This window comes from Mastigoproctus giganteus, chromosome 3 (assembly GCF_048544385.1).
Source record: "Mastigoproctus giganteus isolate SK-2022 chromosome 3, ASM4854438v1, whole genome shotgun sequence".
Lineage (NCBI taxonomy): Eukaryota > Metazoa > Arthropoda > Arachnida > Uropygi > Thelyphonidae > Mastigoproctus > Mastigoproctus giganteus.
Genome location: NC_143577.1, coordinates 178,687,394 through 178,713,266, shown reverse-complemented (window position 1 = coordinate 178,713,266; position 25,873 = coordinate 178,687,394). Strand labels below are relative to the sequence as shown.

The following is a 25,873-nucleotide window of genomic DNA, read 5'->3' as shown; positions in this document are numbered from 1 at the left end:
TCCGTTACAGAGAATGTCCGCTAGACAGAAGCTACAAACACGTTGAAACCAATGGAGGTGAGTTGGGGAATTTGAAAATGTCCATTGTAGAGAGATGTCCGTTAACGAGAGGTGTCCATTAGGAGAAGTTTCACTGTAGTAATATACTAAAATAATAGCCTTATAGTTCGAGGGAACCCCACAGGCTTCTGTTGCACTGGCAAAAAAAAAAGTAGATAACTATATATAAATTATTTGCTTTCCTCCTCACATAAGTAACTATGTGAGGAGGGAAGTATCCAGTTGACCTTTGAATATATTCAAACTGTTAGCCTCAACTAACTGTGAAGGCAACCTATTCCAGCAATCAATAGCTTGCTGGCTGAAAGAAAAATTCCTATAATCTAATCTAAACCTCTTCCCCTGTATTTTTAATTTATGCCACTGTTCTAGAATTCTCTATAAAGTAAAAATTCCACCACCATTTATTTTATTAGCCCCTCTCGGGGCCTTACAAACCATAATCAGGTGCCTGGTTGCCAAGCTCTGCAGCACATATAATTGGTCTTTCCTCACACGGTGGCCCTTTTGCTGATTTCACCATGCAAGTTGCCCATTTCTGGACCCTCTAAAGAAGTTGTGTCTTTTTCAGATGAAGTTTCCACAATTGAACACAGTATTCCAACTGTGTTTTTTTACAAGAGCCTTACAGTGTGGGACTATGACCTCCATACCTCTACAGGAAAATGTTCAAAAAACAATTCATTGGACAGCATGGGCTTTCCTTGGCTGCCTCTTTATATTACTCAAAAAAATTCATGATAACCCATATTACAGCTCCCAGGTCCCTTTCTTCCTCTACTGTTTTTAATTCTACCCCACCAAGATTATAATTTATTTTGGCATTGCTGTTCACCAAGTGTAAGATCTTGCATTTTGCTGCATTAAAACAGAGCTGTCACTTTTTATTTGGTTTTTAGGAGCATTAGCAACTAAGGCCATATTGCTCCGGGATATGCGGTGGTCATTCCCTGACCTTTTCGCATCCTCTGTATTTGGTCGTGATGGGCTCGAACCCCAGTCTAATCAAGAAGCGTGTGCTACGCACTGCTGCTCCTTCCCACCTGGCTATGGAGGCGCCCTGTCACTTTTATGACCATTCTTGCAACCTGTTCAAGTCATCCTGAAGGAGTGCCACTTCATACTGACCATTAACTATTAACTATCAATCTTAACATTGTCTGCAAATTTTACATCATTTATGAAAATCAGAAACAACAGTGGTCCAAGAAATGATCCTTAGGGGACCCCACTTCTGACTTTACACAAATCTGAAGAATAACCATTAATCACAACTCTCTGCCTTCCGTCCAGCAGTCCACCCAACAATCCATCTCAGAATTTATCCAGTAATCCTAACATGTTCCAGCTTACACAGTAACCTCTCATGAGGGACTTGGTCAAATGCCTTGTTCAAATCCAAATAAACTATGTCAAAATTTTTCCCTACATCTAGCTTATGAGTAACTGTTACAAGCCTACTAAATTAGTTAAAAATTATTTTCCCATATATTGAAATATAGCAAAAGTTTAATAGTTCAGTACCTACCTCCTGAACCATTTATCACATAATTCATATAAAGAAGGTGAAATAGAATTAAAGTTAAACTACATCAATGATTAAAATAGAACCCAGAGCAACACGAAATGCACTCCCTCTGCCTATGGTTGTCATTTATAAAAGTTACTAAATGTAAACTGCTAAGAAAGATAGTAGTGTGGGGAAACAAATTAAAGTTCCCACATTACTATCCTTCTTAGCTGTTTACATTTAATAACTTTAAAATCGAGTGAAATTCCCTCTTCAATTAAGAAAGACAGAAATATCTTTGAAACCATTGCGATTAGCAATGCTGAAGCTGAGCAAGCTTTCAGCATAATGAATAATATTGTGACAATTGAACACATTGCAGATTATGATGGCCATACATCTAAATGGAAAACCATTGCTTCAATTTGATCCAGTTCGTTACGTCAAATCATTCCTCTGTAATCATCACTCAGTTATTAAGCAAAGCAGAAGTATCGACAACAAATATTAATAAAGAAGTAAATTCTATATGCCAATTTTTAGAATAAACTTTTCTTGAATATTTGTATAATAATTTTTTTCATGCAATCTGATTTTTGTGTACCTTTTCTAGAAGAGTTTGTTTTTTATGTAATATTTGTTTTTATATCGTAGAATGTTTTGTAATAGTTTTTATTATTTGTGATATGGAAAATATTTCATGTTATTTTTTATTCGCAATATTAAAATTTTATCACAAAAAAAAAAGTATCCATTATATTTCCCTAGTTGTTAAAAAAAAAAAAAAAAAAAAGGAGAGAGAAACAAATAAAAAAGTGGCATTCCAAGCACGTGCAGTAGATGGTTTTATGTGAACCTTCGCATTTCTTTTAGGTATTTTGATTTGTATATTGATTACGAAATAAAATAGCTTTTGTATTGTAAATATTTTATTGAACATTTGCAAATTTTCATAATTTCTGGAAGACAAGATAAAATGGATTTATGATAACTAAAGTAAGAGATGTACTATATACTTCCAATTGCAACATATGTAAATGTCTGTAGAAAACAGCATCGATTGAAGTACCAATCTTGTAGTTGAAATGACATGCGCAACTGTTATGAAAATGCGAGATGAAAAAAAATAAACTGTTGCAGTCATATGACCAATATTTGTATTGTTGCAATCATACTTACTTCAGGAAGTATGATTGTGACGTCGAACTATTCAAAAACTCGAGAAGCTGTCGTATCCAGGTATCATCGTAAATTTGGGGGGGGGGGATGACCAGGCTGACTCGAGATATCATACTAGTCACGAAAAATGTGTCCTCACACTACTAGTGAGTGCACGGTGCAGACTAGTAGTCTGAACGTGGGAAGCACCTCTGGTGGAAGCCACAGATGACATCACAGAAGTGACATCATCCATGTCAGGAAATCCCCCAGGATGTTTCACATCAAAAAGTTAGCAAAACTGTGAGCACATTGTTAAAACATTCCCGGCTCACTACTGCGTGGAGCCCCTAATGGGACTCCACATTGCCCACCACCACCAACCTCTGGGAGGTAGCCAGGCAGTCCCAAAATCTCTGGCTTGTTTCTGCCAGGGTCGCCTGAACTTCCTGACAGAGACCACAAAAAAAAAAAAAAGAGAGAGAGAGAGAGGATATCATTGCGAGGAGAAGAGAGGGAGATAGGATGAACCTTAAGAACAACAGCAAAAGTATTCTCAGGTGAGATGGAGATGTCTCCATCAGGCAAAAGAAGGGGAAGGGGAAACAGAAGTGACTGCAAGGGAGCACTGTGTAGGTAGCGAAATCCAGGTTATTTTCTTTGAGTCAAGTCCAAGTGATGTTTAGATTTTTACATCCAGTGATCATCCAATTGTTAAAAGATTATGGCCTAGACAGGGATTTCCGCTTCTCAAACAGGTCTTGGGTGAAGCGGGTGAAGGCAATATAGTCTTCACTGTTTTTCAGTACTTGGTGCTGAAGATTTTTTAGAAGATAGTGTATCTTTGTGAGTAGAGTACATCTTATATCATCATAGATTTCACAATCGTACATAAGAGGGTCCCAGTTTTCAGGGGAGCCGAATTGCACAAAGTTCAGAATTTACTGCATGTATAAAAAAATTCACAAACAGCGATTACAATTACTTCTTTTTTTAATGTTGCATACAATTCACAATTAGCACGACTGAGAGTATCTGCAATATAGTCCTGATGCAATAATAAATAACTAAAATATTTCATTAAAGGTAAGACATGCAAAAAAATTCAGTTCACAATTGTCTTAAACTTTTATGGTGCAACAATCAAAATGATAAAGAGGTGCTTGTAATGGTAACAGGTGCCATTCCAAATGTGGTGAGGACAACAGAACCACTGAAGTGTTTTAATCAAACCTGACTGGCAATACCCTATATGGTACATTCCCAAAAATCCCTCATATAACACGGTTGTTTGGTTCCTACAAAATTTTGTGTAATGCGAAACCATGTTATACAGGACTAAGAACCAGTACAAAAGGGGTGTTACATTCCGAAAGCTAACCAAAATACACTTTTTTTTTTATAACTATCAGAAACTTAATTCTTATAGTAGTACTAACTTAATATTTTAACTTTATTTTTTAATAGTAATAACTAAACAAATGTCTTACCTTACAAACTGTGATACTTATATGTCAGATAATATACATTCATTTAATTCTCTTCCTCTTGTAGCATCTGGTAGGCAGATGCTTCGACAAATCCAGGAAGAAATCTGATCCGTGGAGGTGTGAGTGAAGACAGCAAATTGTTGGGGTGGCTATGAGCTGGGCAGGTGAAATCCTCCAGCCACAGATTCCCACAGTGAAAGACATGTGATGAGTCCGGTCAACACCATAACCAGTCTTCTTTTGTTAATGAGAGAGAGAGCAGCCTGTGGATTCACAGGACCAGGGCCATTTCAGTTGTATGGAATTAGGTTGGTATCCTATGTTTGTAGGTTACCCACTTGAGGAGTCAATATTCCGCTGGCCAGATTTCTGCTGCATAAAGTAGTGTGTGTGTGTGTTGGGGGGGGATATGATGGTCCTGATATATTCTGTTGCTGTGAGCTTATCTGCAACATAATGCAGGCACTGTTTCACTCTCCTGTAGATATCTGCTTGGTAAAGATTTTGCCAGAATGGTGGAGTACGATTGTATGGTTCATGAGTGATGAGAGGAATTGAAATGCATCCCCACCCACAGAGCAGTGGTCTTCGAAGGAAGGTGGGGTACTTCAAATGCATCTGCAATGTCGAGGTAGGTTATGAATCTTCTTTTCTCTCGAATGTTCCAAGGATGCTGTGGGTGGTGGCAGGGAGATTGGTAATAGTGGATGTTTGGAAATGAGGAATGAATTTATGGGGTAGCATCTGGAAGTATGTGAGCTGTTAGAGTTGGAAGGACAGTCCTTTCTAGTAGTTTCAGAAGACATGAGGAACTGGAGATGGGTCTGGAGTGTTTCTCTAATGATGGCGTTCTTATTTTCAGGTATGGTCTTACCAGATAGACATTCCATTGATGGGAAAGATGCGATTGGTCAGTACTGCATTGAAGATGCTAACAAGGAGCTGATTGACATATGGTCCCAGGCATCTTAGCATGAACAGGGGTATTCCATCAGCACCAACAGGTGTAGATGATGGGGTTGAATTCAAGGCTGCTATGATTTGGTGTTTCGATACGGTAATAGATGTCAGTGTATCCTGTCTGCTACGATTGAATATGTGGTCGAGGTTATTGTTGGACCCTACTATATCCTCAAATTGAGTTATGAAGTCAATCCAGCTCTGGGGGATCCAAGTTGCTCTGAGAATATTACCATTTATATTGTTTTTTGTTTTTTTTTTATTTATGTATAGTTTTAACTCTATAATTTAGTTTATTTTTAATTTTTTTTCCTTATCTTAATGAATAGAAATAAGGTTACTAGTCTTCAGTATTATATGGCTTCAGAAATAATTTTTCTGGACAATTCTCTAATTATAGCACAATATTATATTCATATGATATTCAACAATGCATATATAAAATATATGTGCACTGTGAACGTCATGATTGTTCACCTTTAATGTGCATCCAAATACCCATTAATTGTCTAGGGTATATTAACCCTATTTCCCTATAAAAAAAAATTTTTCTTAGCCTTTAAGTTAGTGGTTTTCAATCTTTTTTTAATAACGGCACCCCTAAGTAATTTATTTTATTTTGCGGCACCTCTACTCAATTTTCTGCAGGTTAGATCCGATTCTCTCTCTGCATATATATATATATTTATATGTATATATATATATTATAGTTATTACAATAATATAATTATAAAAATTACATTTCATAATATAAATTATAGGTATACAGTATATAATACTAAGTAAACATCAATTATAGATCACCACAAAATTAAAAAGATACTATACACCTTTTTATAATGAAATAAACATATAAATTTTAAAAAATAATAAGTTTAGCAACTTAAACCCAAATTATGTGGCACCCCAGTTGAAAACCACTGCTTTAAGTAGAAGTATTTAGGATAAAAACAGAATCACATTACTCTGAAATGTTTCTTCAAGAAAAATGGTCTCAGATATTTTTAAAACTGGACTAAAATTTATTAAAATGTTTTAAGGTAAACCTCAATCAATGTCAATTTGTTACAATAAAATTTTACAAAAGTCAGTTAAAATATACCTCATCACCAAATTTGGCATCCATAGCACTTGATGGGCGACTAGAAGCAACAAGACTGCTACGGCGTGGGGTATCTAGAAGAGAACTGCAGCAATTTCCAAACCCTGCCACGATTCCAAAGGCATATCCAGTGTTCGGAATATGAACCTTGCAAATCTGAAATAAAAACCATATAGAAGCAAATTATTGTTAATTAAAAAACATTAAATATGCAAAGTATGAATATAAAAAATATTATAGTAAAGAAAAGAAGAATAATTTTTCTTCTTTTCTTAATTCTCTTAAATCAGTGGCTACTTGATTGTATGTTATTTTGGTGCGCAGACTAATTTGGTAACACAGTGCCAGGTTCATACAATTTATAATGCATTGTCTACACAAGAGTGAGCATATTCATATACTGGTTGAAAAACCCAGAATAAACTTGGGGGGGGGGGGCTTCCACTGCTGAAATTAACAATAACACTGAAATAGCGATGACTTTTGCTCTTTCACATGGACTTCACAAAAAACAATTCCATTCACTCTGGAGAAATTCACAATATTTCCAAGATAAATTTTGGTTACACACATCCAGAAACCCCAAATTTTTTGAGGTACTCCAATATGCAGCTTGCATTTAGTATTCTCAGCAACTCTAAATGTCACTTCAAGCATATTCTGACTCCTTAGATCAGCAGTTCCCAACCTTTTTTTGACTCGCAAACCCCTTTCAATATAATATTTTTATCACGAACATTTAAGCCTATATTCTCTGAAATTTTATAATAGTTAAGAATTTTTATTATAAAATATTTCAATACTATGTTTTTATAAGTGATATTGCATAATAATATAAAATTATTAAGTAACTATGGATAACAATGGTCTTTGAGAATAAAAAAAAAATTAGTAGGGAAAACATATTTATTTAACACGATATACTGTAAGATCTTCTCAGCATTTATTCAGTTATCACAATGGCTCTCCTCAACCTAACATCGAAAAGTAATTCTTTTATTTTTTTTTTCCATTTTATTCTATCTTCCCAATTTCTGTCCACCAATCCTCTTCTATTCATAGCTGCTCTCACATCCTTCTTGGTGTTCCTTCTTTTTCCTTCTCCGTGGCATCCATTCCATGGCTCCTCTGGGCAATCTGGACAACAGATTTGGGGGGGGGGGGAAAACCTACTGTAAGATAGCAAAGTAATTATAAGGTAAGGAATTGTGGGAGATGTGGTTTCTTTCATTGGCAATTCTTTACATTATATTTCATTTTACTTTAGTTTATTCTATCTTTGTTTATTATTAGTTATAATTTTTAAAAATTAAATTTGTTAAAAATTTTAGTATGACCCCAGAACACTTTCGTGAACCCCAGTGGTTCGCAAACCACCAGTTGGGAACCACTGCCTTAGATCATTACCTAAATGCACGAACTTTCTTCTATATCGTGAGGGGAAAAATTTATTGTAACTTTCAATATAAAGGAATGAAAGTTTATCTAAGACCTGACGTGGTCAAGGTGGAGTATCAGTTGCGCACACATTTGAGCTGGCAGCAGGTCTAGTCCACATGACCAATAAAGATTTAATGATAATATTCTTGTCAAATAACTAACTGCTGAAAACTATTGTCCTATGTGGTTATGCCAGAGTATAGATAGTAGATCCTTCCCACCCCCACCAGGAAGTTTTAGCACAGTATTTTCTTATAAGAGATAACAGAGATCAAACTTTTAAAAAGTTCAAGAAAGTTAAATGAACAAGGTTTAAACAAAAGGTTCTTTATGGTCAATTCTTACTGGCAATTTCTAATTTTATAATCTATCTATTCTCTCGACATCTAACTTCAGACATCACTGGTTAGAATGAGCAGCAGCCTGGAAAGCAAGGTAATGGAGATTTCCAGGACTGCTGGGAGTCATAGTGGAACAAGTAAATACATGGGCTGCATTAGGGTAACTAAGAGTAGGAACAGTTGCATGTACACCAATGCTAGGATTACAGTTAATAAATCTGATGAGCTTGAAGTGCTAGTCAAGATATCAAAGGATGATATTGTTGGGATATCAGAGATGTGGTTTCACACAGATATAAGCAGTGCAGAATTGGAATTTGCAGAGTACAACATGTACAGAAAGAATAGACAGGAAAGGAAGGGAGGAGGGGTTAGTTAAGAAACACAAAATCTAAGGAAGTGCATCCAATTGACGTTGGTGAACAATGCAATGTTGAGTCTATTTGGTGTGACATATGCACTGGGAAAGGAAAAATGAGAATAAGTGTGTGTTATAGGCCTAATGAATCTGATGAGTATAATGAGCAATTGTGCAGAGTGGTCCAGTGGTCCAGTAAATCAGAACGTCTTATAATGAGGGATTTTAACTTTCCAGATATTGACTGGAACTCGTGGGATGGTCACTTGCACACTAGCAAGACTTTTGTGGATTGACTGGATGACTGTTTACTACAACAACATGTTCGAGAAGCAACCAGAGGGAGTAATGCTCTTGATGTGATTATCAGCAGTGATTATTCATACATTAAGAATTTACAGATAAAAGAACCACTGGGTGACAGTGATCACAATGTACTGATGTGAGAATTACTAAAAGATGTAAATTTTTTTTTTTTTTTTTTATGAAAACCCCAAACATGAAAGGTATCAAAACCTATAGTACTTAGTACCATGCATGGGTTGAAGGAGAAGTATGGGGGGGAAACTTGACTCTATAGACTAAACATGGGTTTCACCACTTCAAGCCTCCAATAAGCAAAGTGGTGGTATTTACCATCAAGGCTAAAGGGAAGGGCTTTTGCTTTCATAAAGGCGACTACAGAGGTCTCAGACAGTTTTTAAATTCTGTACAGTGGGAACAACTGATGATGTTACCAATGTTCGAATCTAAATGAGAAGCCTTCAGGGACTTAATTTTGGAAGCTACTAGGCTTTTCATTCCAACTAAGAAATACTGTTCAAGGTTTAGGCCTAAATGGAGGTCAGATGAATTAAAGAGGCTCGTGGCAGAGAAGAAAAATGGGATGCATATAAAGTATCAGGTGACACAGAAGCCTATGGCAGATATAAACTAGTCTGTAATCAAGTCACAAAGGAAGTTAGGCAGGCGAAGGCAGATTACGAGAAATCCTTGGCAAAGGATGCAAAGAAAAACAGAAAAGAGTTTACATAAGTAAAGAACTCATTTACATAAGTAAATGAGGGGAGTGCCAGAAGTTTATCAAACTCTAACAGGGAGCTAAGAGATTTTATAATATCTGAGTGCAAAATGAAGGAGAAATTGTTGAAGTTAAACATAAGGAAGGCACATGGGGGGGGGGGGGATCTATCCAGTTATATTAAAGGAGGCAGCAAAGGAAGTAAGCATAGCCATAATTATGAAAGCTTCCTTGGACTCAGGGGAGGTATCCATGGAATGGAGGTGTGCAAATGTATCCCCAATTCACAAAGGGGGGGTTTAAAAGGTGACACAAGTAACTACAGACCTGTTAGTTTAACTTGTATTCCAGAGAAAATAATGGAATCACTGGTTAAAGAAGCGTTGCATGATCATCTAAACAAGGCTGCAGTAATAGTTAAGACACAGCATGGGTTTGTTAAAGGGAGGTCTTGTCTGACCTATTTGATTGGATACTATGATGTGGTCACAAAGGAACTGAATGCCAAAAATAATTTTGATATCATATACCTGTTATTTTGATATCATATACCTGTTATTTTGATATCATATACCTGTTATTTTGATATCATATTACTGTTGCACATAGAAGGCTGCTGTACAAATTGGAGAGGTATGGCATTAAGGGTAAGTGGCTACAATGGATAAAGGGATGGTTGAGTGGGAGATGACAGGGAGTGGTAATCAATGGACACTGCTCTTCATGGATAAATGTTATTAGTGGAGTTCCCCAGGGTTCGGTGTTGGGCCCATTGCTGTTTTGTATATTTATCAATTTATTTCGTATGAAGTGAGTAATACACGTAGGAACCAGTTTTTTCCTGTTTGCTTTGTGTATCGTGGCTGTGAAATCCAACTGTAACCGGAAGTGCGGCACCATCGTGATATCCAAGCCCAAGGCGGGATTCGAACCCGCGACCTTTGGGATGCCAGGCAGGCACTTAACCCACCTGGCTAGCCCGACCGGCATATTTATCAATGATACTGATGAAGGTATATCAGGTTTAATGTTGTTCAAGTTTTGGTATACCTTGATAGGGTTGTTAACGACAGTAAAGATAGTATGCTACTCCAACTGGATCTAGATAAGTTGGGCAAATAGGCTGAGAAGTGGCAAATAAAGTTTGCCACTTCATTGTCATTAACATTGACAAATGCAAAGTACTGCATATGAGTAGCAATAACCAAAGTGAAACGTACCAACTGCGTGGTACTATACTCAGGGAAGTGGGAAGTGAAAAAGACCTGGGGGTAATTGTGCAATCGAATATGAAGTTCGCTGAACAGTGCAGACGGGCAGCCAGAGCAGGTCATGGAGTCTTGTCAATGATATATAGGAATTTTGCTAGCAGGGACAGGGAGGTGATTATCCTGTTATACAAGGCAATTCGCAGGCCACACCTCGAGTACTGTGTACAGGTCTGGAGTATATTTTAGAAAGGATGTAGAGTTGCTAGAACGAGTACAAAGAAGGGCAACAAGATTGATGAGGGGAACAAAGGGGTGGTGCTCTTACCAAGAAAGGCTTAAAGTTCTACAAATTGCAGTGCCTGCAGAGTAGGCACCTGTGAGGTGATCTGATTGAGGTATATACGGCCTTGAATGGGCTGGACAAGCTGAATGCTGATGGGATTCTTCCTCTTGCTCAGATTAAAAACCTGAGGGGGTACAGTTTCAAATTGTGGAAGACAGTTGTAAAATATATATATATATTTTTTTTTTTTATGTGAACCCCAAACACGAGAGGTATTAGAACCTATAGTACTTAGTACCGTGCTTGGGTTGGAGACTGAGAAGACGAAAGAAGATATTTGTTGACATTGGACTTGAACTTCTGTAGATTGTAATTTTCAGGAAATACGTATGAAGGACAATTGTTCCAGAAAAAGGCAGTTGAATGAATAAATGAGGAAGATGAAAAGTTGGTTCTGTGGGTTTGAAGTTGGACAGTAAATGGATGTTGGCTGGTGGCGGCACGTGTTCGGACTGTTTTGAAAGAGAGAGCAGGAATTATAGAAGTTAATTCAGAAGAACAGTGCCCATGGAAGTATCTGAAGAAGAGGCATGCAGCAGAAACAGTGCGTCTATGAGACAGCGAGTGGAGAGACTCTGTTAGAGATGAATCATTAATTAACCTAACTGCCCTCTTCTGAATGGAATCAAGAAGCCTGAGAGAGGTTTTGGGGGCACCACCCCAGATGTGGGAACAATATTCCATGGCAGGGCGGATTTGCGATTTATACAGAGTGAGCAGCTGTTTGGAAGAAAAGTAACGCCAAGAGCAAAAGAGAAAACCAAGTTTTTTAGATGCAGAGGAAGCCAAGAGAGATTAGAAGTCAGGGTAATCCCCAAAAGAGATATATCCTTTTGCCTAGAAATTGGAGTGTCACTAAAGATAAGCATAGGAGCAGAAGAATCCTTTTTGCGAGATATAAGACAAGACTGAGTTTTAGAAGGGTTGAAATCAACTAAGTTGTCTTTGCCCCACTGGAGAATTACCTGAAGATCGGCATTTAAGGAATTGGTAGCAGATTTTCGAGAAGTTGAAGCTGATTGAGCAGGACAAGGTTTCTCAAAATGGAAAGTTGAATGCAATGTGCTATCATCGGCAAAACTATGGATAGGATTTCCAGTCAATGGAAGAAGGTCATTGATATACAAGAGGAAAAGAGTGGGGGAAAGAACTGAACCTTGGGGGACACCGGCATTAGTGGAGAAGTTAGAAGACAGAGGGCCATCAACCATCACCCTCAGTGAGCCATCAGAGAGAAAACTGGATAACCAATTACTAAAAACAGTTGGCAAACCATAAGATGGAAGCTTGTTTAGAAGACCTTTATGCCAAACACGATCAAAAGCGTTTGAGATGTCAAGAGCATCTACTTGTGTTTCACCGAACCTTTCCATTGAATTAGTCCATAAATGGGTAACATAAGCCAGAATATCACCAGTGGATCGACACTGACGGAATCCATACTGGTGATCGTTGATCAGACGGAAGGTTTCTAGGTAGTTTAAGAGTTGGCGGTTAATTGATTTCTCCATTACTTTAGAAAGAGTAGAAGTAATTGCAATGGGACGATAATTGGATGGGAGTGATTTGTCACCCTTTTTAGGAACTGGCTAGATATGAGCAAATTTCCAAGCAGAAGGAAAAACACCTTTAGAATAAGAAAGTGAAAAAAGGCGGCAAAGAATAGGAGTAAGTTCAGGAGCACAGGTTTTGAGAACAAGTGGAGAAATACCATCAGGACCTGGAGCTTTCTTAGCATTGAGATTCATCAAAATCCTTCTGATATCCTTTTGACGGAAGACCACAGAAGGCATTGAATGGAGTGTGTTGGGAATGGTGGGAGGTGTTTTACCAAGATCATTAATACATGAGCTGGAAGAAAAATGGGATGCTAACAGGTCAGCTTTATCCTTGGCTGAAGTGACAACAGAAACATCTGGTTTGGACAGAGGTGGGAGCAGAGATGGGCAAAAGTTGCGGCCAATAGCTTTGGCAAGAGACCAGAATGCTCGGCTACCATTAGGACAAGAAGCAAGTTTTCTACTCTTAGCCTGTTCAAACTCTAGTTTGGACTGATTAATAACTGCTTTACAATTGTTGCGAGCTTTGGTGTAGGCAGAAAATGAAACTGAAGAATTAGAAACAAGCCAATTACGATATGCAACATTCTTCTCTTGGACAGCCTTAGCACATTTATTGGAAAACCAAGGTTTAGATAAAGGACGAGATTTTAAAGTGGAGTGTGGGATAAAGGATTCCATTCCTGCAAGAATAATTTCACTGACACGATCTGAGCAAACGTTGACATCAGAACTTTTGAAACAGTAATCCGACCAAGGAAAAGAAGAAAAGAAGTCTCGCAGGTCATCCCATTTTGCATTCTTGTAATGCCAAACAACACGAGGTTGGGAATAGCCATGAGATAAAGGTTCCATTGGAGAAGAGACAATCACCAAGTTGTGATCTGAAGTGCCTAAAGGAGCTCTCACTTCGACCGTGTACTTAGAAGGGTTGTTTGTGAGAAAAAGATCAAGCGTATTGGCTGTATGATTAGGATTGTCCGGTATTCTTGTAGGTAAATGAACAATCTGTGCTAGGTCATTAGTAATTGCAAAAGCCTCAGCATCTCGACCTGCTGGGTCGGTGTGACTAGAAAACGGAAGCCAGCTGGGCTTGTGAACATTAAAATCACCAAGGAAAATTACCTCACTGTTAGGAGAGTTGGACTGGAGAAAGTCAAGTTGCAAAGAGAGGAAGTCAAAGAGCTCCAAGTGATTAGTCGAGTTGGGAGAACTCGATATGTGTTGGAATTTGCATTTAGCCAGTGGGTAGTTGATTGGTGGAACAGACTTCCATCTTTTTTTGTAGAAGTTGATAGCCTAAAATAAATTTAAGGGTGAGCTGGACATGCATTTGGAACGAATGGAGGGGTGTCCTGGCAGTAATGGTACCCAAAGCCAGTAACTCCTTGTGACAATGATTTTTGTTTTTTTTTTTTTTTATTAGTTGTTGGCGCATCAGCTTCTGTGGTCATAATGCATCTCCCAAATATTTTGCATTTTACTGTGATCCAAGCCCGAGGCGGGAATCGAAACTGCGACCTTTGGGTTGCCAGGCAGGCACTTTACCCACCTGGCTAGCCTAGTCGGCTTGTGACAATGAAATTCACAGTTAAAAAATAAACAAAAAATAATGCCTGCACTGAGTCATTAATGTCATTGGATTCATCCAAAGAGATCGAATAATAAATGTCTTCGCTTTGGCATATTGCATGAAGCTGTTCTGTTATATTACAGGCTATTTCATGACAATCAGTTATGGTCCTTGAAAGAGGTAGTTGTTTGCACTTCTTAACCTTAGCTGAATCTAAACATCCCACAACTTCAACAATGCATTCTTTTATGATTTCCACATTGCTAAATGGCTTACCTCTTCTTCCAAGTATATGTGCTACTTTATATGTCACTTCAGTTTTATCAGTCCCTTGTCCTGACGTAGTTTTGAATACTTGCTGCTGCTTTCCATCTTTCATTTTCTTAAGGGCAGACTTTCGAGGTTCTCCTTCTAGTTTAGCACATTAGTTGTCCTTATGGTCGCATACTGCTTATATGCATTGTATTTCTTCAATATTCCCAATATGGCATCACAGAGCAGCAAACACATCATTTTATCATTCACTGCAACAACGTAATACTTCAGTTCCCATTCTTCGGGGAATACTCTCTTTTCTTCTTTTAATGCTCTTTTCTTATTTCTTGACATAATTGGGTTACCAGTAAAAATTAAAAACACAGATTAATCGAAGATTCAATTTTAAAGGAAACAATCACTGGAAACAATCAGATGGAATGGGGAAAATAACCAGAATGTCAATTGATACTGACAGCAGTCAGTGAGATGAGTCATCGCTGATAAGAAAGGCAGCGTTGCCACATGAACTTCAGTTTCAAGTGGAAGTAGGAAATCCATATGGGAAACAATAATATTCTGTAAAGATTAGTGAATTAGAATATATGCTTTATTTTGTATTTACTTTAATATATAATTCATTATTATTTTCCTTAAAGGCAATGCATACATTTTATTTAACATGTTACAGTTCTTTCTTAAGAAGCTCATATGCCTGTAATACGAATCACTGGGTGGTTTCCGAGTTGCCACTGACAGACCTCTCGCTAACTAACCAGTTATCAATATAAATAATTTTACCTCTCCACTCTGTTTTATTCTCTATCGATCTATACAATATTTCTATGCTTTTTTATGTGTCTTTTGGTAATGTACGGTATAAATGTAAACTAATTTACATAAGGAGAATAACAATATATAAAAAAAGAATAGATAAAATTTACCTTAAAAATATTTTGAGTTTGGTGTTATGTCATGAAATAAAAGGCGGATTTTGCACTTGAGTGAAATAAACAAAAGGCCACAACTGGTAACCCAAAAGGCTGCAGGTTCCCCACACGAGACACAGCATGGATTTGTTAAGGAGATATTTTGTCTGACCAATTTGACTGGATGTTATGATGCAGTCAGAAACGAACTGGATGCAAAAAATAATTCTGATATCGTACACTTGTATTTCAGAATAGCTTTTGATACTGTTGCACATAAAAGACTCCTATACAAATATCATCAGTGTGGCATTCGGGGCATGTTACTGCTAGAGATAAAGGCATGGTTCGGTGGGAGAAAGCAGAGAGAGTGGTTATCAATAGACATTGCTCTTCATGTACTAATGTTATTAGTGGAGTTCCCAGGGTTCTGTGGTGGGCCCATTGTTGTGTTCTATATTTATTAATGATATCGATGAAGGCATATCAGGATTAATATCCAAGTTTGCAGAAGATACAAAGGTTGCCAAGATGATTAATGACAGTAATGGCACTATGCTCCTGCAACAGGATCTACAAAAGTTAGGCAGATGGGCTGAGAAATGGCAAGTGAAGTTTAATGTTAACAAATGTAATGTACTGCATACGGGTAGCAGTAATCCCAGAATAATGTACCAACTGTGTAATCAAGGTAGTGGAAAATGAAAAATACCTGGGGGTAATTGTGCAGTTAGATATGAAGTTCTCTAAGCACTGTAGGCATGCTTCCAGAACAGGCTAGTGGGGTTTTGTCAATGATATACAGGAATTTTGCTAGCAGGGTAAAGAGGTGATTATTCCATTGTATAAGGAAATGGTCAGGATACATCTTCAGTACTGCACACAGGTCTGGGAGTCTAATTTTAGGAAGGATGTAGAGCTGCTGGAACAAGTACAGAAAAGAGCAAGTACAGAAAAGAGCTGGAACAAGTACAGAAAACAAGTAGAGAAATGAGATTGATAAGGGGAACAAAGGGGTGCTCTTTCCAAGAAAGGCTTCAGTTCTGAAAACTGCAGCATCTGGAGACTAGGCACCTTGGGTGCCTAGTCTCCAGATACTGCAGTTTGCAGAACTTCAATCAGTAAATATTTCATAATATTTACTGATTAAAGTTTTTCAGGCTGTTTAAGCTAATGAATTGAGCAAGCTCAATGCTGGAACAAACTTCTATATGTTGTTGTGGAAAATGATAGCTTAAATAAATTCAAGGAAGAACTAGACAAACTATTGGAGGGAATTAATAAGCACTTCAAATTCATCAAATTTATTTACTGTACTTCTAACATTGGTGCACATGCAAGTATACATGCACTTGTTCTTACTATTAGTTATCCTAACACAGTCCATGTATTTCCTTTTTCCATGATGACCAACAGCCGGCCCAGAAATCGCCAGTATGTTGCTTTCCAAGCTGCTGTTTCAATAGAAGAGTGCAAGAATCACTTTCATTTCTGCCTGCAGCTATTTTTAATTTATTGGTCTGTATTTCTTCTCCTCCCAACTCCTAAGCTAGCGATTTTCCCAACTTAACTTAACTACACTGGCTCAAAAGCATCAGCAAATATTCTTGTACCCTTTCTATTAAAGTGTGTTCCATCCCTGTGGAAGCAGTCTCTCCTCCTAATAAGCACAGACCACACTGAGAAAAAATTTTCCCCCCTCTCTCTCTCTCTCTCTCTCTCTCTCTCTCTCTCTCTCTCTCTCTCTCTCTCTCTCTCTCTCTCTCTCTCTCTCTCTCTCTCCCTCCCTCCCTCCCAGGCCAAATTGATTAACAACGCTCTCTCATCATGTACTCCCTCCTATCGTATCTGGGCAGAATTGCAAGCACTTTCAAATTTAGCCCTAACTTACAACTTTTTTCTCATTATTGTTCTGTACTTGTTAAATAAATTCTCAGATCTCCTACTTTTGATGTCATTAGTGCCAACATATACAGAAATTTCACCATTTGTGCCCTTAAAAGATATCTTCCACCTACAATGTCATCAACTTTTCCCCTGACAGACAGACTTCTGGTTCTATTCCACCTAACCCTTTTGCACAATATATTTCACATTTCCTTGATAACAGCACCACCAATGATAGCTACCTGGTGTGGAACCAGCACATTGTCTTGGAGGGGGGAGGAATACACTGTGTTCTTCAAGGTCTCATAATCGCCCATCAAACCACTGTGTTTATGCCTAATATCCTCCCACACAAAAGCATCCCCATCTCAAAATTCTTTGAATAGTACATCAATACTCTTGAACCATTCTAAACCATACTCTCAAATCAGTTTAAATATAATACTTAATAAAACTGTGTTTTATATTCTCTAAACTTAGCCATTCATTTTAATTAGTCTAATATTGATTGCTCTCCTCCTGTATACTCCTTTCTTTTTTAAGTCTCTTTTTTCTCTGTATATGTATATCTAATAACAAGTGACATCAAATTCATGATCCTTGCATAACAATAAACATGAAGTATGTATACATGGTCCGTCTAAAACTAAAAATACTTCTTTAAGGCTACAAGGCTTAAATCAATGAATTATGAATTTTTTTTTTTTTTTTTTTTTTAGCAAGCCCAAAACATGAAAATTCATCCACTGGAAGTCCTTCTCTTACATGCAATGCAGATGGATGGATGGATACAACATACAACAGGTGCTTAACATATATATATGCAAATGAACCTAAAAAGATAAACAAGTTCTTTTTAAAACCTTTCAAACAACTCCCAAAAAAACATATTACTTCTTTTCCACAGCTTTCCAATTCTGTTCTTTCTCCATCAATGAATCACTGATACTTCTAGCAATAGGAACAGCATAATTCAGTGATCAGCACCCTATGACCCACATCTGAACATTTTAATTCATTTAAAGAAAAAAAATTTTTTAAATCCATGATGCAATTTCAAGCACCTTGCAAGCATGGTTATAATATGTGGCAGCATGCTGCATTCCTGATTGTTGATATTTTGATACACATGTAACACAAATTTCAATTGCCATTTTATTGGCATTTGGTTTTTCCTGTATGTGTGAATAAATATTTTCTCAAATGAAATATGTGTTAAATCCATTACAAAGCAGGCTAACAAGAGAATTCAGAATTGTGTGTGTGCAGTTAAAAGTAACAAAATATCAATCGGATTTAGTAAACTTGTCTAAAGAATTTCAGTATCAAGGAAGCCATTAGAAATTCTTATATTTCATTACTAAAAGTTATATTAAAAATGTATCATTAAACATTATTATTACTACATGTATATAAATAAATGTTTTGAGAATTGAATTTAAAAATAAATGATTCGTGAATGATTTTTTTTTTTTTTTTTTTATTAATTCTTCTTCCTATCCAGTATTACATCCAGTGGCCTGTTATGTCTCTCTCCATCTTTACAGAGGCCTGCCTCTATCTCTCCTTTCCCAGGATTTGTAGTTCAGAATTTCTTTTGGATAGCATCCATCCTCCATTCTCTCCACAAGATGGTTCCATCTGTTCCTGTATGAATCGATAAAATTAAGTACTGACATTGTCTCCAGTTCTGAAAGGATGTCTTGATTTCTTTTCATGTCAAGTCTGGTATAGCCTGTGGTTCTGCGCATAAAGCACATTTCTGCAAAGGTGGAGGAGTCAGCCTCCTCCTCTCCCCTTCACTCATTGTTTATGCCTCAGAACCATAAGTTAGGATAGGTCTGGCGAGCATGTTATGTATTCGCATCCTTGTTTTCTTATGTACCAGATTAGATTTAAAAATGTGATTTATGGTTTTAGTTATTCCTATGCAATTATTTAATTTGTGTTCAATATCTTTTTCTTGGGACAGATAGTATCCTAGGTATTTGAAAGTATTAACTTGTTTGATAATATTATTGTTGATGTAGATCTTGCTTCTTATTGGATCTCTTCCTATGAATGATGTAACTTTTGTCTTTGAGGTTATTTCCATATCAAATGATTTTGTTATTTCGTTTAGCGAGAAGGTGACTTTCTGCAATGAGTTCTCATTTTCTTCTATTAGAACCTGATCACTGGCAAAAAGCAGTGTGTTTATTCTTTCTTAATGGCTGATTTCAATGTCTGTCTTGGAAACTTTCCTTCATTCTCATATAATTAATATGATTTATATATATGTCAAATGGAAGTGGGGGAAGTCCACATCCCTGTTGTTCCCTTGTATTTATTGTCTCGTATTCAGTTGTTTGTTATTCAATCTTAATTTTTCTTCTATTATAAATATCTTCAATATTTATAATAGAATATAGATATTGCAGATGGCCTCAATCAACTGGTTTGGTATATTATCTTCTTTAAAGATTTCAAATAGTTTTGTTTGGTTCACCTTGTCAAAGGTTTTTTTATAATTTATGAATAGTGAGATGGGTTTCCAAGTTAAACTGTCTTCTTTCTTCTATTAAGAGCTTGAGTGTGAAGTAAATGTCGGCACATGATGTTCCCCTCCTGAACCCATTTTTTCTTCTCCAAGAATGTTTTCATAATATTTACTAAGTTTGTGTTATAAAAGAGTTAAATATACTTTATATCCAGAATTTAAAAGATTGATTCCTCTGTGGTTAATGCAGTCATTTATGTTGCCTTTTTTTTTAAAGACTGGCACTACAAGAGCATTTTGCCAGCTATCTGGTGGCAGGTGGCTTGCAAAAATGAAATTCATCAGTTTAAGTAGTTTAATTTGGAAATTTTTTCCTGAACATCTGAGGAGCTCAATGTTAATTCTATAGTCACTTGTAAATTTTTAGTTTTTACTTTTTTTAAGCATTATTTCTAATTCTTCAATAGTGAATCCTTCTATTATATTATTGTTGGATGCTGTTTTAGTAAGGGGAGGATCTAACTGTGGTCCATAGGTTTTTATAATAATTGAGCCAATCTTCTAATGGTATTGTGTTAATTTTAACCATTTTCTTGTTAGATAACCTCTTTCTATTTTTAAACATATTTTAAACAAATTTGTATAATTCTCTCACTCCAATGGATGCAATTATTTATCTTTAAGTGATTTGTGAATCATAACTGATACTCCTGCTCTTGCTCATTCCTCTTTTTTAATGCCACAGTAGACATGGATGTAGTTATTGGTTTCTTTTGTTCCCCAAAACTTCTTTTTTTTGTCTCTGTCAAAAAAGCTAGTTTTAATTTTCTTTTGGGTCAAAATTTCATCAATTTGATCTTCCATGTTTTTTTTCCTTTTTCTAATCATTGTCCTTGGCAGAGTCAGGATCGTTTCCATCCAAGGCAGTCCTGAACTTTTTCCTTTAAGACTTGAAAGTAGGTGAAGAAACCTGAAGATTAGTTACTAGCCAAAACACAAGGTGTCCAATGACAGGATTGCAGTCTGAGGCTGTTGGACCAACCCAGCTGGCATTTCCTCCAACTAAAGAGATTGTAAAAATTATATTAAATAACATCTGGCATTTCCTCAAACTAAAGATGTTATTTATTAATTACATTCTACAATATCTGGATGGAATGCATATGGTTTAACAGGTGACACAGAAGCCTATGGGGATGTGGGCTGGCCTGTAGTTGGATCACAAAAGAGGATGGGTGGGCAAAGGCTAACTGCAGGAAATCTTAGGTAAGGGATGCAAAGAGAGGCTAATTGCAGGAAATCTTAGGCAAGGAGTTCTTTGCTTATGTAAACTCTGGAAGGAGGGGGATGAATCAGTTTTGTCCACTTGATATCAATGGTTCGAATGTTGATGATCGTGCACAGGTGACTGGAAGGCTGGATGGGTGTTTTGCATCTACATTTACACATGAGAAGTTGTTTAGGGAGGGGAACACCAGAGGTGTATTAAACTATCTTGGGAGTTGGGTCATTTTTTAGTAACTGAGAGCAAGGTGGAGGAGAGATTATTGAGGATAAATGTGAAAATGGTGCCTGGGGTGGATGGGATCTGTCCGGTTATATTAAAGGTGGCAAAGGAAGTAAGCAAGCCCTTAGCCGTAATTATGAGAGCTTCCTTGGACTCAGGGGAGGTACCCATGGACTGGATATGTGCAGATGTGACCCCAATTCACAAAGGAGGATCATGGGATGACACAAATAATTACAGACCTGTTGGTTTGACTTCTGTTCTGGGGAAATTAATGGAGGCTCTGGTTAAAGAAGCATTGCAGGATCATCTACTGTGTTTACCTGTGTTTATGGCCTACACTGACGATATTGTATGTTACCTCTCAAGCTTGGCTAACACTTCACCAGACCAGGCAGAGGAACTATCGAAGTCTGTCATCCTGAACAAATATCTGTCCTCTTTCTGTGAATACACTACCTATTTATTTTGGGCTTAAAATAAACCATGGAAAATCCAAATATATCATCTTCGCCTCTATTGTGGGGCATGTTCTTGTTGCCACTCATTCCGTAAAATTCTTAGGAGTGTAATGGACGAAAACTTAATGTATAAGGAACAAATCCAGCAACTGCATTCAAGGGCATTACGGGCTTTCTGGGGTATGAAACTTGATCTCTGTAGAGCGCACAACAAGAAAACAGTCAGAAAATTTCTCCTCTACTATTTTAGTTCTGTCATCAGTTATGGTATTGAAGTTTGGTCAGCTGCTCCTATGTCCAGTCTGAAGACGCTCTGAGGTCTGGAATTCTGGGTCCTAAAGTGGGGCAACAATTGGGCTCACCTACACTATACAACATCAAAATCACAGCTCTGCATAAATCTCAGACACATCCCAGCCCAGCACCCGGCATATGTGAGGAAGCTCACAATGGCGCTTAATCTGTGCTACACTGCTCTCGACTTCCTTAATATCTGGGAAATCGTAGGTTGGAAAATCCCTGGTAGAGCCCTAAGAAACTGTCCAGTGCTCTGTTCTAACCTACAGAAGCTCTAGAACTTTCCGAACATCATCAGCAGCACTTTCCGAACAGCATCATCGGCACACTGAACTTCGCAAACATTGATTTGGATGTGTGGTTCAGAGATTCTGCCTACAGAAGAGAAAAGCACAAATCCATAGTGAAGTGCAGTCAGCATTCGTGCAATTGTCAGCGGAACTAGTAAACTCCCAGTGAAAGTTTCCAGACCGTCTCAATGTGTTGCAGCTTGTATGTAATAATATAAAATCTATATAATGCAATATGAGCTCTGTATAATCAACCTATTACAATAACCATAAAATCTATTTAATCCAATATTAGTTGTGTATATTGCACTATGTATTATATATATTTGCTGTGTACTCACATAGTTTTTTTATGTACTGAATGTAATGTGTACAGTTAATTGTAAGATTCCTCTGGTTGCCTGTAGCGGGAATCATGTCCTACATTTCTATGAATAAATAATTTTATTATTATTTTATCTAGACAACATCAGTTATAGTTCAGACACAGCATGAGTTTGTTTAGGGGGAGTCTTGTCTGCCCGATTTGATTGGATACTGTGATGTGGTCACAGAGGAACTGGATGCAAAAAATAATTTTGATATCATATACTTGGATCTTAGGAAAGCTTTTGTTACTGTTGCACATGGAAGCCTACTGTGCAGATTGTAGTAGTGTGGTGTTAGGGGCAAACTGCTGCTATGGATGGGGGAGGATGGTTGAGTGGGAAAGGGCAGAGTAGTAATCAATGGACACTGCTCTTCATGGACTAATGTTATTAGTGGAGTGCCCTAAGGTTCAGTGTTGGGTCCATTGTTGTTTTCTGTATTTATTAATAATATTGATGAAGGTATATCAGGCTTAATGTCTAAGTTTCCATATAATACAAAGGTTGAGAGGATTATTAATAACAGTAATGACAGTATGCTGCTGCAACAGGATCTGGTAAAGTTTGTCAGATGGGCTGAGAAGTGGCAACTGAAGTTTAACATTGAGAAATGCAAAGAATTGATATGGGTAGCAGTAACCCCAGAGAAATGTACCAACTGGGTGGTTTTATACTCAGGGTAGTGGAGAATGAAAGAGATGTGGGGATAATTGTGCAGTCAGATATGAAGTTTTCTGAGCAATGCAGACAGGCTGCTAGAGTAGGTCATGGGATCTTGTAAATGATATACAGGAATTTTGCGAGCAGGGATAAGGTGATTATCCCCTTGCATGAGGCAGTGGTCAGGCACCACCTTGAGACTACGTACAGGTCTGGAAGCCTCATTTTAGGAAGGATGTAGAGTTGCTAGAACGAGTACAGAGAAGGGCAACAAGACTGGTGAAGGGAACAAAGGGGTGCTGTATGAAGAACGGCTTAAGATTTACAAATTACAGTGCCTGGTGACTAGGCACCTGCGAGGTGATTTGAATGAGGTGTATAAGGCATTGAATGGTTTGAGCAAGCTCAATGCTGATGGGAATTAATCACCTGAGGGGACATAAATTCAAATTGAGGAAAGACAGTTGTAGAATAGATGTGTGTAAGTTTGCCTTTAGTGTGGTTGATTGCTGGAACATTTGGAGCAAATGGATGGGTGAAATGGGAAGGTTTTTTTTTTGGCTGATGCTGTATAATCTTTCTTTCTTGCATCATATGCCTTTACTAATGTTATTGCTAATCTACATTACATAGTTTTAATTATCAATCAACGGTTATGACTCATCAAAAAATTCAAAAAGCAATATGTCACTTGCCATAGTAAAAGCTGGCATAATTTATGCTCAATACATTAAAATACAAGAAAGAGATCATATCATATCATATTATTAGCCATATGATGCAAGGAAGCCCAAGGCTTATGCTGCACCAGGCAAAAAAAAAAAAAAAAAACTTCAGCAACAGAGAGAGAGAGAGAGAGAGAGAGAGAGAGAGAGAAGTAGAAGGAAATCACCAAGAAAGAGAAAAATGATGATATCCAGCTCACGACCCTAGGTGTGCCAAGCCCATACTCACCAGATGTGAGCCCCTGGGGCTAATATAGCTGAAAAAAAATAGTATGACTAATTATACTAGGATAATATAGTGAATACAATTAGTTATACTAATACAATGGTGACTAAAACAATTAAAGTTTGCAATAAAACCATTCTACTACGCAAGTCATACTGAGGCTATTCAATGCAAATTTCTAGAGCAAAAGTAAAAACAATTACTGTATTTCATTAAGGGAAAGGTCATACTCTTTAGATGACTTCTTTTATTTTCCAACACAAAGAATTGGAGGAAGAATAATGTACTTACCCAGTTTATGTTGACAACAAGTAGCCAAATAATGCTATCTTTAAAGATGCTTTTGAAAACCAGAATATCAATCTCTCCACAATCCCAGATTCTCCAGCAGGTTCCCACCAACCAAAACAATTGACAATATCCTTGACATCGCCCCAAGAAGATAAACAAAGCTCACCAAAAAAAAATGAGACACATTACAGCAGTCATCATGACTAATCAGAAGACAATATTTCACTAGTATGTATAAAGCTTTTCCTTTATTCATAATAGTTTTTTTTTCCCCTCTTTTATTTATTTCTAGTTATTTTAAGATTTATTTCAAAAGTTTTTGAAATAAATCTTAAAATGGAAGTTGTTGTTGTTGTTGTTGTTATTTGGTTTTTAGGAGCATTAGCAACTAAGGCCATATTGCTCGGGGGATATGCAGTGGTCATTCCCTGACCTTTCCGTATCCTCCGTATTTGGTGGTGACGGGCTCGAACCCCGGTCTAATCAAGAAGTGTGTGCTACGCACTGCTGCTCCTTCCCACCTGGCTACTGAGGCGCCAAAATAGAAGTAAATGATATATAATAATAATACATACAGTAGAGTGTCAATAATTCGAAATGTCAATAATCTGAACGAGCCAGCCTTTATTATTATTTTTTTTTTTTTAATGTAGGAGCCATAAAATAATTCCAGTAAGTGCCGGTTATTTTGATCACATTTGCAAACTGAATTTTAATTCTATTACACAGCAATTCTAATAAGTGAAAATCAGAGGAATAATATCCACAGGCTATAAAAAATGAAGATACACTGTATAAAGCACACATTTACACCATTTTTAACAAAATTAAATGATACGTGAAAATCAGAAGAATATTATCACAGGTTAGCAAAATAAAAATAAATTTGCACTTATGTACAAAGCTTAATTAATAGACAATACAATACTAACTAAAAATAACACTTTGTAATCTGATATCTTTGTAATTCTGTTCACTGCCTTTTTTTCCTTTTTTTTTTTTTGAGGTTGTAAAAGCTAAAACGGTAAACAGTAAAAAATGATGTGTCAATCAATAACAAAGAACAAGGCATGAAGAAATTCACACAAATGAAATACGAAGTAAAAAGAATCTGAACAGTTTTTATTTTACCGTACTGTACTTTTCTTTGTCTTTTAAAAGGAAGCAGAAAATTTTAACAATTGAATTGGAGACTGAGATTTTAAACAGACTTTCAAATGGAAAAAGCGGGTCTTCATTAACAAAATTTCACGAGGTTGGAACCCATCCCTCACACAGAGTCCATTTATTTGTAGTTCACTCAGACACAAAGTTTAGCAGAACCCATATCGGGACCTTTGTTGTGTGAAAAGGCATTGATTTTAAGAAAAAA

The 25,873-nt window shown here is 37.0% G+C and overlaps 1 protein-coding gene across 1 annotated transcript in view; it reads right to left on the bottom strand.

The window, feature by feature from the left end:
- The window catches only part of shtd (anaphase promoting complex subunit 1), a 989,031-nt gene that overhangs the window by 818,633 nt on the left and 144,525 nt on the right, over positions 1–25,873 (bottom strand). Inside the window, exon 9 of the mRNA XM_090370159.1 lies at positions 6,281–6,436. Coding sequence (XP_090226285.1) covers positions 6,281–6,436 — 156 coding nt within the window. The remainder of the gene's footprint in view (positions 1–6,280; positions 6,437–25,873) is intronic.